The 12588-nt window shown below is 37.2% G+C and overlaps 1 protein-coding gene across 2 annotated transcripts; it reads right to left on the bottom strand.

The window, feature by feature from the left end:
* Window positions 1-412: 412 nt before the first annotated feature.
* Window positions 413-12567, bottom strand: Pka-r2 (cAMP-dependent protein kinase type II regulatory subunit). 2 transcript variants are annotated; one of them, XM_072002684.1, is made up of 8 exons: window positions 11731-12567; window positions 11176-11267; window positions 8337-8420; window positions 7186-7292; window positions 6827-7088; window positions 6234-6392; window positions 5959-6061; window positions 413-5761 (listed from the first exon to the last, which is right to left on the bottom strand). In XM_072002684.1, the coding sequence occupies exons 1-8, from the start codon at window positions 11945-11947 to the stop codon at window positions 5631-5633; spliced, it is 1155 nt and encodes a 384-aa protein (XP_071858785.1). In that variant the 5' UTR covers window positions 11948-12567; the 3' UTR covers window positions 413-5630. The 2 variants fall into 2 exon arrangements, with proteins under 2 accessions (XP_071858785.1, XP_071858786.1); XM_072002685.1 differs by lacking the exon at window positions 11731-12567 and adding an exon at window positions 11505-11714.
* Window positions 12568-12588: the final 21 nt, after the last annotated feature.

Genomic DNA, 12588 nt, shown 5'->3' with positions numbered 1-12588 from the left:
TGAGAACTTAAATTTATTACACTACGGATACATTACACAATTAAAGAATTAGTTTTCCTCGACTTTATTCATCATGCTCACTTAATCATTATATCTAACATTAAACCAGTTAATGAACTATTATTTTTACTCATAAAACTGACAATAAAATTCATAAAGCTGAAAAAACCTGGGACATCCTATATAGCATCTGTCTTTAGATTATTACAGAATTTTTCTTTGCTTGAAATTGCAATTCCTTTCGCGAACGAAACGCATAGCAAATGTTTGATAAATCTTTTTTTGTAAACGCATAAAATGAGGAAAACGAATTACGATCCTAGACAGAAGAAGCTCGATTAACTATTGTTAAGTATACTCGAAACCGCACGGAATGATGTAATTCAAGTATACTACTAGCAGTAGAAGATACTAGCAGTATCTTCGTGTATTTTCAAATCGTTCAGTGTTATTGAGCCATCCGTTGATGAACCTGACGGTTCCTCAAGGATTTCCGCAATTCATAGTGTCTCTCTTGTTCTAATGCGTCCACGTCTTTGACATACAATACCCTGATAGGATTACAATAATTCAGCTTAATGTTTAGCATGTCATCGAGGATCATAATATCGCGTTTCTTGATTCGTCTTAAGATGCTCTCTTTTCTCTGTAGATGCGTAACGTAATTCCAATAACAGGACGATCAACGAACTGTCACGTTTCAGTCACACACTCACTTTACAAGTTAATAGATGTCGCGAAATCGGAACAATCGCTTTACACGTTAAATAAAAACTATCTAAGCCAGTCTTCCTCTTATTCTGCCAATTTCACATTGATCATTGCGCGTTTCTTTTGTTCCAACGTCCTTTCCATGTTTACTAGTATAGTAATTGTTCAGACGAATGAAATTTGAAGAATAACGCTGATCAATTTTATCCGCTTCGTATTTTTCTTCACAGAACGCCGAATATCGTTCAACATTCGAAAAATTACATACACACACATATATATATATATATATTTATGTATATATATAAATGTATATGTATATCCATTAAACATTCATTAGACGAGTAGAACATTTTTCACGTGGCGTATGCTTGTACAATCGAAAGATCTAACAAGACAGGATATTAACATACGAAAAAATCAGGGATATCTCTTCCGCAACGTTCTAGTTTCAATATGAAATATATCACGATTAAATTTCGCTGGCCTGCATGCGATTTATACAATTGGTTTACAACATCAATCCCATAATACGTCACGTCACATCATCGCTGTCAGATTAAGCAAAGAATGTGATATTTGAACGATGCGATCGCATCATGATAATATTACGACACGCCCGTTTAACAAGGAAACGATTGTGCCACAGGAAATACATGTTCAGTGATAATAACAACAACAACAATAATAATAATAATAATAATGATAATAATAATAATAATAATGATAATCAAGAGACGACCGATAAATGACGGAGAGATGTATGGACAGTTTATATATTGTGAGACTTTCATGCGATGATATCGGACGATTGTCGATACGCAATCGAGCTGCATTACTCGTATTGCTTTGATTGAACTCGTCAAAAGTACGAAGAGGATGATTTCATTAACCCTCGGCACTTTTGCCCCTTCCGGTACCTTCTCTAACATAACGTTAAGCTACATATACACATCTTCATACAAAGTTGCTGCAAGTTGTTAGAACAAATATCGCTTAGTAATGGGAGTAGCATCGAGGGCAAGATTTTTTATCGATGGCTACTTTACACATGGGGACAGTGAGACGACGAATATCTTTATGATTTTTTTTAGTTATTACTTTAGACATACGGTCGTGCACTTTAAATACATTTACAATAGCCTATTTATAGCTCAGCGCACTATCTTTTCCCTTAGATACCACACAATTAGAAATAACGAGAGACAGAAATAGAGAGGAAAGCGCGAAGGAAATAGTCGCACAAGCTCCATTGCTCCGGTTTCTTTTCCTCTTGTTTAAAGATATTTGGTCCGATGCTAAGAGACTGTTACGCTTAGGCAAGCGTCACGCATGCCAACGCGTAATAGTATGAGCTCTTCTAGAACGGCCGTCAATAGTAGTATGCATGAAAAACGGAAATCGTACACGGGGAACAAAATTATGCTGATACATACGGTTAACGCGTTGACATTTAATCATGATTAAATAACTAATTGCGACAAAGACCAAGCGATTCTCTTTTTCGTAAATCAGATAGATTACACTATTGCCAAACCGTTGTAATATCATTGATGGTGCACTTTGTATTTTTATGAGAACAGTATTGTCAACGCTTCGAAGGTATGCGATCAGTAGAATAATCCACTACCTAGCTTGGTACGCTCAATTAGTCAAGGAATATTCTCTTTTAAACGCTTTGGACTAGATTGGCGATGAACGAGCGAGATCGTGCCGATTTGAAGCAACCTGGCACGCTTCAAATTCACGCACGATCGAATGTTTCTCTGTTCCGGAAGCAACCGAGGAAAGGAACCCTGTGTGGCACAGTGAAGTAACGTGTATTAGAATTACAAGTGAGATTCATTCGCAGCGCACTTAATTACGGGTTGTTAGTTATGTTTTTTTTTTTTCTCTTTTTATACGACGCAATTACTTTCAGTAACGATGACACGAAACATACAACCGCACAGACGAACAAAACTGACGATAACAGTTCATGCTAATCATGGAATAAAAATTTACTGGCTCGGTCGTCACACACACGAAAGGGCAACACGCAACACGTAGGAGAGAGAGAGAGACCACACTTGTTAGATACATACAGTAAATTTAAATTGGGTTGACTCTACTTAAGCGTTTACATTTAATTTATCCGAATGTTGGCTCCGCACAGATAAGTACTCCGTCTAAATATACTTCTCAATTCGGTGTGCGAGAATAGTCTTCCACTATATTAAATATATATATATATATATATATATATATATATATATAAATATACATACACCTATTTATCTATTTATATTTATATTTATATATCTATGTGTCGTGTATGTATGTATATATCTCTTCTTTTCTCGTTTTTAATTGCCCGATTTTCTTTTGTTTCGACATAAACGATCGAGTCACGACTCGCATCGTTTGGAACTTTTGATTCACTCATTTTAACGATGCAACCAACAGTCAATAAAGTTCGATTCGATATAGTTCGGAAATTCCTTGATTCTGATAGATTCTAGATTTCTATTCTTTCTTTACTTCTTTTAATTTTTTTGTCATTTTTTTCCTTTTTCTTTTCTTGTTGGAAGCAGTAGTAATAAGAGGCATCTGTCTGAAATACTCCGTCAAAAATAATATCACAGCCTGGAGACACGGTGGAAGACTAAGAACCACGGCTAAAGCTTCGCTGCTGAATTCTCGAAAGCAACTGAATACAATGGCACGGATAACAGGAATTCAGACCAGAACAGTGCTTCTTCTTCTTCTTCTATTTCGTCGTTCATTTTGTAAAAACTTAGACTTCGATAAAAACGAGCAAACTTAACGAGAATAGAAAAATTCGAAAATAAAAGTGAATAACACAACATTTCGCTAGCAATTTCTATTGCTACATTATTTTTCCTTCGTTCTCGCATTACTAGTCTCCTCCTCCTTTCTCCTCCGTGATTGTGATATTATTTAAAAAGCTTGTCGCTTCTGAGTTTCAGTCGTACAGTGAATATATAGTTGTTCTTGTTTCGTAGTAATAAAACGTTTGACCGTTTTCTTTCCTCTCGATTCGCCGAGGAGAAAATACAACGAATAGACGGCCGTTAAAAAGTGACTAGCATACGCACTTGTTCGCACAACGTTCAAATTAGTTCAAACTGTTCTTTTTTTCCTTTTTTTTTTCTTTTATCACGATGCTAGACGTATATCATACATGTATAACGTGTATCATACACGTGTAACAAAAATAGGTTTATAGGTTTCTTTTGGTCGATTTTTGTTACCAGGATTCACCGATAAGACACACATGAACATGATTTGAGACCACACTGCTCAGCCATCTTTTTCACAGTAACACCATAAAATATTAAAAACTGAAGAATAATTGAACGTTGATTTTTGCAAATTTAAACACTTAATAATGTAATTAAATAATCTCTTAAAAAATAATGGCTGTGCATTCGAGCCTGCAATAAGAAATAGCTATTCTTTTAATGTTCTCTCATGTGAAAACGTGGCGTAAAGTTTTAAGAATAACTAACTCGTGAAATGATGTAACCATGGATGTTGTATCAATGCAATTGACTATATTATTGATCGAAAAATGTATCGTTTCTCGTACAATATACTGATTATGTGCGCTACAGCAAGTGTTCTATTTCAATTTGTAACAAACGATCGTAAGCAATAACAAGTATAAATAATATATGCAGATAGAACAACAAAGATCAAACGCTATCTGCTGTGCGCGTATATGTATGTAAACAACTAAATAAACGATGCTTTATTGTGCGCTATGCGAATATATGTTTATCTTGCAATACTTTTTTATTAATGCAAAGAGCAAACTATAAAATTAGGAACATGAGAATTAGGAAAATCGTTCTATTAAATATATAGGGAAGAAAGAGAGAAATAGTTTCTACTCAGATATTGTTAGATGAAATGTCTAAATATTAAAATGATATTTTTCTTGCATTCCCAGCCCTCCCCTTTCTAAAGATAAACATAAATGCCACGTGTTCTTATATCAGATAGTTGTTGGTATGCGTTTAAAAATCGTGTAGGTACTAGTAATTGTTCTAACTTGCCTGTTATGCTCTTTGCCTTCTTACATTTTTATTTCTTCTAACATAGCGTTTTAGCTATGATTTATCATCACCATCGTGTTACAAACACACTGACGATTAGGATGTTTATCACGTATGTCTATATCATTGTCTATTAATTTGTTAACTAAGCTAGTATTTCCACAATAAGTTGTATCAATAAGAATTCTTCTACGTTGTGAAGGTATAATGTATGATACCCTAAAAGTATCTTCATCTCCTTCAATGAATCATCGAAATATACGAAATAATTTAATTCATTGATTCTTGACATTTTCAGTAAAATGGAATACAGCTCTTAAATTGTCAAGTACAAGAATAAAGAATGGCATAAAGGTACATCATTTAAGAACTCTGTGAGTCTGTCGATACGTTGCATCACTCCGAGTATTTCTTCACTTCTCTTTCTTTCTTTTTGCAGACAATTCAATGAAAATCTTATTTAGTATCCAGACTTCTATCTTGTAAACGTTTCGAGCACATGACAAGATAGGCTAATACTTCTTGATCTGATGCAGTCTTCGAAAATTTACTTCGGTAGTATGATGCAGATACGAACCAGTCGAAATGCCTAGTTTCCTTTTCTTTTGTTTTTCTTTACGTTTTTGTTATCTCTTCACTGTGTGTCATAGGTACAAACTTGGTAACTATTAACGACGTTTCTTACTGGTATACGTCTAAGTGAACAGTCATTACGAAAGTCGACTCGAGATGATACTTGAAAATACGCGGATGAGATTCATAAAGTGGGTGGTACAAGTTTGTGCTCATTTTACATTACTGTACGAAAGTATCGGGTCTTTAGTACAGCAGTACAACGTATCACTGCTCGCGAACAGTTCATCGGATATCGGAAATGTTAGCTTTGCTGCCAAAGATTTTGACTAGTTGATCTTCGTAATCGTCGATATTACGCTTCATAAGTTCCATGCAAGGCCCAAGTAAGCGTTCGAAAGCTTCAACGTCCAAAACTGAAAAAGTCGTACAAAAAAAATACGCAATTTATGATTGTACTCTTCCTTGAACTGGATCGCATGTACATATACACAGCAATAGTCTAATGATCACTTATTCATGCCCAAATGTATAATGGTAGATACATAAATAGATGCATTAGCGCATAGTAACCTAATGGACCGTATCAGAAGGATGTGAAAAGAGAACTTACAGGCCAGCTTTACATCGCCCACAGCGTAGGCCGAAGCAGCGCGAGGTTTATGTGTTACCAGCGCCAACTCGCCTAAGTACCCACCAGCGGGAACTCTATTAATCTATAGTATCAAACAGAATACCAAATGACATCCATACAATTGACAACGTAATTAGTGCACTAGTTTCCTAGGTAACTATGGTATAAACCTCATACTGTACCGAGCTATGTATGTCAATGATTGTTGCAATTATGTGACACGTTAGAAAATGAAAATCAACAAGCTGTCGTACCTCGATTTCGCGGCCATGATCTCCTATTATGGTGATCCTGACGACGCCGTCCTCGACAAAATACATTCCATCAGCTGTGTCGCCCTGTTTGATGATCTGCTCGCCATCTGAATACTGTTTTGGTACTAGAGCATCCGCCAGGTTCATACGCTCATATGGCTGAAGAGAATCAAATTGGGACGCTAATATTACTCAGCTATTACCGTCCCTATTATTCTATAGGCGTAACTACGTGTGCAATTGCATTATACCAAAATTAATACTAAATTAGCTCATTATGAAACAATGAAGTACAAAATAAATGTTAACAACTTTAATTCTAGCCGAACGTTTCTTGGCAATCGAAGTCCCTTGCGCTTCATCCAAAATTCAATAATATATTAGAGATGTAATTGCAAATGGTCAGCTGTTATCATCAATCAAATAGAACATCCTGAAATATCGTCTGACCGTTTCCTTAAACAAGCACCTAACTTGCATATAGTATGCTCAATCTGTTAAACTACAATAAGCGATGAAGCAATATCGCTTCCAAGTAATCCTCTATTTACGTTCACCGCGATATCTTCCGGTACAAATTCCATAAAACTTGCCTCGAGATGTTTAAGCATCGGGACCTTATTGATAAGGTCTTCGTACATCTTGCGCTTTTTGTAGGCGGATTTCAATAAAATACGCCGGAAAGTTTGTCTATCCATGGCCCATAGTGTACCAAGCGTGATGGCCTTGATACTGGCCGCCCTCGGCATATTGTAAAGGAGCGCAAGCTCACCAAAAGCACCACGATTATCGTACGTATGTATCATGGATTCCACCCCTGACTGTTGATCTTTCACGTACACTTCGAACTTTCCTCTGAAAGAGGTACAACAATTGGACGGTCCATCTTCTACAACCGGTTCCATCCGGTTTCTTAGAGTTTGCGAATGAAGAGGAGAAGAACATATTTTACCTCTCGATGACGTAGAAGTTGTCACCATCGTCACCTTGTCGGATAATAAATTCTCCAGGCTGCACGCTCTTCTCAAACATCGCGTCCAATACGTCAGCCATTTGTTCCTGCAAGAAATTCATGCAACGCATGTGCGTACACGCGTGTCGTAAATATTTCATGACTAAAAACGTTTGCTGTTTTCTAATATTCGAGAACAACAACCATAATTGTTACATTTCGAGTCAGATGGTGTACCGATACGGATATACGTAAGGTGATCACGTACAGTATCTTATGTAATTGGGAAAATGACTTTAAGGTGACAAACGAAAATTATATTATGGATAAAATAGGGCTTTTTTTTTTACTTTTTTTTGGAAAATTTCGGAAGCGCGATTGTTTAATGAAAATGAGAAAAAAGGCACCGAATGACAATATAATAATACAGTAAGTTCACAGTATAGAAAATTATTACAGGCGAAGAATTAGTACAGTGAATTAATAATTCAATTCTCAAGAAACTTCCTGCTGTATCTACCTAAAAGATCAACATTCTGAAATAGGAATTAAAGCATTTCAAGCGGTCAACAATGAATCCTCCCAAGACGTGGAACACATATATAAATACACATAAAGTATACATAGTCGATCTGCCGTATTCTATAATCCAAAAATGGATGTTTATAGCTTTGTAATAAAGTAAAACACCACATAACTCATATTTCTCTTATCCTCACTTTTTGACTATACTACTGCAGTTTTTAGGATTAAGTTAATAATAGTGAACACCTTGAATATACTAATACATAAATCATCTTAGACACCCTAAACTCCATGGCAGAAAGCTAGTTATATTTCATTATTCTTTCATAGTTTCCGAGATTCCACGCCTATTAATGAATTGAGCCATCTCCAAGTAAAATTAAAACCAACAGAGTAAGAGCTGTGAGCATTCTCTTCATCATTAGAAATTTATATTTGTATGCTAATCAAGTTATTCGGCTGTTTCTCTCTTTAAAGTAATACGTTGCTAAGAGTCTGCATCCCAGTTAAGCAGATTACACGTACTCATTGGCATTTCCACGAGTTGGCGCGAGCCCTCGCTGCTCCGTATCCCTGTTTCAATTACGCGCAAGCTAGAGAGTGTACGTGTACTATGTTTAACTTACCTCGTCTAGAGCCCGAAACAGGAGAATATGTTTCACGCTGTCACCGAGCCTCTGCCGCTGCTCGTCGCTCTTCGGATGCACCATCTGCAATCAATGAATCGCACGGATGATATCATGAATAGAAGCAATTCTGATCTAATAACGATTTTATTTTCTATTAGCGTGTCACAGATTTTGTGACCTGTAATCTTAATTACAGTTTGTTCGACAATTAACGGATTATGAGTTGTTCTGTCACTGTTGTAAAATACATAACTTGAATTGCATTAGATTTCATCGAATATTTAAATCTGTGAATTCTTCAAACTGTTAATGGTCAAGGAATTACGATCATCCGGCGGCACGTATCAATATTATAAATTAATTGCAGCGTGATCGATCGATAACGCCAGGTCTGAATATACTGTGTCCGTTATAAAAAGAAAGGGTTTCCCATTAGATACGCGTGGGTAGATTGCACAGCACGGTAAGTTTAAAAAAAAAAAAAAAGAAGAAAAATCGAACTCTTTTATGATCTTACGTTTGGTTCACCAGCGGCCGATATCGGTAGCGTTGGAAAATAGTAAAGGCCCTAAGAACTCTAAATTGCATGGTGATGATCAATTGTGGCTTATCTTGTTTTTTCAAATAATCGATTCTCATAGAAGGATTGATACATTGAGCTATACCATCCATAGGACACTACCGTGCAGCTGTTTCGAACCCCGACCTGCTTTTTTTAGAAACCCAACACGAGGATAAACAGATCTAAGCCGTATTCCATTTCATATTATCTGACCTTTGCATTCAACTCTGGTTAGTTTCACAAGAAATAGTCGGTCTGACATTGTTCTTATCCACGGTTTTATAACTGAGTTAAAAAAACCATCTTCTTCAAACCGATATCGTAATTCGATTATCAATCTGATTCATACTTTGCAGTTCTGCAATTGCTCCCAACACAATGGTAAAGCTTTTTCACTGACCGAAGTTACAGTTCTTATTTTAGGAAAGAGAATGCCTCTTAATTTTTTTCTTAATTGATTCATCTACATCTTAATCGCGCGTTGTTTAAATCTTGTCCGTATGTGCGCAATAAACATCTTTCCCAATGGAACAGTCTAGTTTTCAATGTCGCTGAACGTTGAGTTGAAACTTTTGCATAAAACGAAACGGCGAACTCGAAAGTCGGTGGCGAGGACTCCATGCGTCAGAGATGACATTATCTAATTGCTCCGATTAAGACGAACGGAGGAGGAAATTGAAAATTTCGCTGAAAATCGTATTTTCAAGACAGACCGCCCTACCAGTTTGCCCATCGATTACTCGACTACCCGAGTTATATATTACATTCACCGTCATACGATGCTGTGAAGTGATTCATTAAAAACGAAACATCTAATTATCTCCTTTGATGTTAAAATTAGAAGATACTTGGAATCATTCTTTTTTAGAACAAGCAAGGCTATCGGTATTTGTCATATAGCTATTAAACCTATTTGTATAACATATACGTGCAATTGTTAAGGATCAAACAGCGCTCCCATATCAAGTACAAGGCCGTAAAATATGGGATAGCATACTCGGAGATCAAGTCATTTGAAAAGATGACCGTCCAATTATTTCAAGCATCGTATCAACGCTTCACACGAGAAGCGATCAAGCTCCGGTTACCTCCCCCAGATATCGATTTGCCTTGTTTTAATCAACTGGCTCAACAATAAAACATGTATGCATCTACGTCAAAAAGGGCATGTGGTTACGCTTGAAAAAATATCGATAGCCTTGATCGGTTTAATATAAACGATTCATGGAGAAATTGATCTCCACATCTTATTTATCATGTGGAAGCTATTCAACTTCGTATTCCTCCGTAATAAGACAATTAGATACTTCGACCGGTCCACCCAATATATTCCCAAAGATTTTCCAATCGATTTAAATAGCTCAAGTTACCGATAATAATCGAGATCAGTGCAGCCTTTTGAAACGCTTTCGAGCAGTACGATCCTGATCTGACGAACCTTCCCCATGTGTCCTCTTTCTTTCTCAGGCTCTCGCTCCTTCTCACTCTTTCTCATTCACGAACACGCTCACGTGTACACGTATATATATCATACATATGTAAGTCACGTCGGTAGCAGGTTATCGAACACGCGCTCTGACGTCACAAAGGTACATCGTTCGCATCGTCGAGCAAAGTAAATCATCCCGTTTCGTCACCCGCACAGCTTGAACACGCTCGTGTTTCGATAAAAAGAAAAAGAAAACATTTTCTGCTCTCAATGTTTTGCGTGATTCACGTCGAGCGACGTGTCAGATCGTCGAAACTCAGGCTCCATAGCGGTAGCGAGTCTTCTGGAAACCGCGTGCAGTTTCTTTCGAAGCGATCGACTGTGTGTTATTATCCGAACGAGTCATAAAGCATCCATATTTAGCTTTTATACACTCGGTACACGTGTACATGTAGATATATGTATTCTTTGTATGCATGTATATTGTATATGTGAAACACGTTAACCCTATCCTTGTCGCGTTCCAATGTACCGTAATAAAGGGTTTATTTTTTAGTCCCTTCAACTCAACTCAATACATTTAACTCAAAGATAGTTAAAATTCTCCTAAAGAATAGTTCTCCTTATCGTGGTTGATTTTCCAGTCGTATAGTTCGATTAATATCAATCGATCATCGATTGAACATGTAGCTTTCGTTCGGGACTAATATATCGACAATATGGTTCCTTGCGTAACGTGACCAAAAGTACAGAGAGATGTATATAGAGAATGAGAATGAAATGTCACTGAAATCAATCAAGATTTGTTGAATGGGACGAGTGAGATTGAAAAGGAGAAAACGCACCTTAATTCCATCGTCTTCCTCGTCATCTTCAGGATTGTAGGCTTCCGCGAAGACACTCTTCCTCCTATTCTGGAACCTTCCGATTGGTGGTTCTATAAGGAATGAAAAGGATTTAAATGTAGAATTTTTAAATTATACTTTATAATATATCTATCTTCTGTCACAAGTATTCTTCTTTCGTTTCGTTTACGATTTGTATTAGTTAACAAATAAAAACGAATTAAACGTATGAAAAATATTGAAATTAATTAACAAATTGAAATAAACTTGAATTTCGAAATTGAAAACACATCGGGAAAAAGAGATGAATTAAGCGGGAAAAGTCGTACCGGTCTCCATCGATGTGCACATATTTATGTAAATTTTTCCCACAAAGTCTGTAAGAATCACTAACACACTGTTCGAATTTCGAAGACAAATGTAGATATTAAGTTTCGAAATTGAAACAATATCGCGCACTCAAAGTTTTTCTGTGAACAAGTGTATCGGACGGGTTCGGAAGGAATACTCGACGCGATGGGAAGTCGCATCCCGAATGAAAATTCGCTGGCTTACCTTCCTCGACAGACTCGTCCGGCGTAGAAGAGGCGGTCTGCGCAGGGGCTTCAATCAACTGAGTTTGACGACTTTCCCGAAGTTGCGTGAAAAAACCTACGGCGTAGTCGATAATATCCACTGGCTGCTCCAAGAGATAGCTGATCGTAAACTCTAATAGGACGTCCCGCAACTCGTCCGGCACTGTAATCTTGCCAGCGTTACGTTGACAACTCATTTTTTTCTTACACCAAACTATGTTCGAACAAATACACACTAGAATGGCATATGCCGGTAAACGCTCAACCAACGAATTTTACGAGTTAATATTATTATTACTGCGTGAAACAGTCAACACAGATTCGATGTATGTCACTTATTAAATGCCGAAATTTTCCCTATCATGAACTGTAGCGAGGCCAAAAGGACGTAAGACCCATGCGTTCCGCCCACTTTCGCGCCGGGTTAACACTTCTCGGCACAGCTCGAACGGTATCCGGTCTCGCTGAAACCGCTTTGCCCTTTTGACACCAACTTTCAATGATCTTTTTTCTCTAACGCTACATAAAGCTGCGCGGAACATGCAATGGGCCAAATTCAGGGATGCGACTCAGTCGCAAAGATGGCGACTATTTCACGGCGCGGATCTTGACATTAGCAGAAGGATCGCACTGAACATTTAACTGGCAAATAGTAGGCAGATTGAGCATCATTGGACGGGAGCAAAACTATAGATCGTAGACCAACGACGAATTCCCACATAGTACACCACGTATTCGATTTCCACTACTTTCAGATATAGCCCCGTACAGTACGTATGGAATTCTTCGAACCAATGAAACTCTTGATGTTTGATATACCGTTGCAGGCGACCTACTC

This window comes from Bombus fervidus, chromosome 4, assembly GCF_041682495.2.
Source record: "Bombus fervidus isolate BK054 chromosome 4, iyBomFerv1, whole genome shotgun sequence".
NCBI classification, from domain to species: Eukaryota; Metazoa; Arthropoda; class Insecta; order Hymenoptera; family Apidae; genus Bombus; species Bombus fervidus.
This window is presented reverse-complemented; position numbering and strand designations above follow the sequence as displayed.

Coding starts and splice junctions, on each gene's coding strand:
- Pka-r2 (XM_072002684.1), bottom strand. CDS start 11,947: ATGAGTTGTCAACGTAACGCTGGCAAGATTACAGTGCCGGACGAGTTG. Junction 8,421..11,175: donor AGGAAGACGATGGAATTAAG/GTGCGTTTTCTC, acceptor CATTGATTGCAG/ATGGTGCATCCGAAGAGCGA. Junction 6,062..6,233: donor ATCATGGCCGCGAAATCGAG/GTACGACAGCTT, acceptor TTGATACTATAG/ATTAATAGAGTTCCCGCTGG.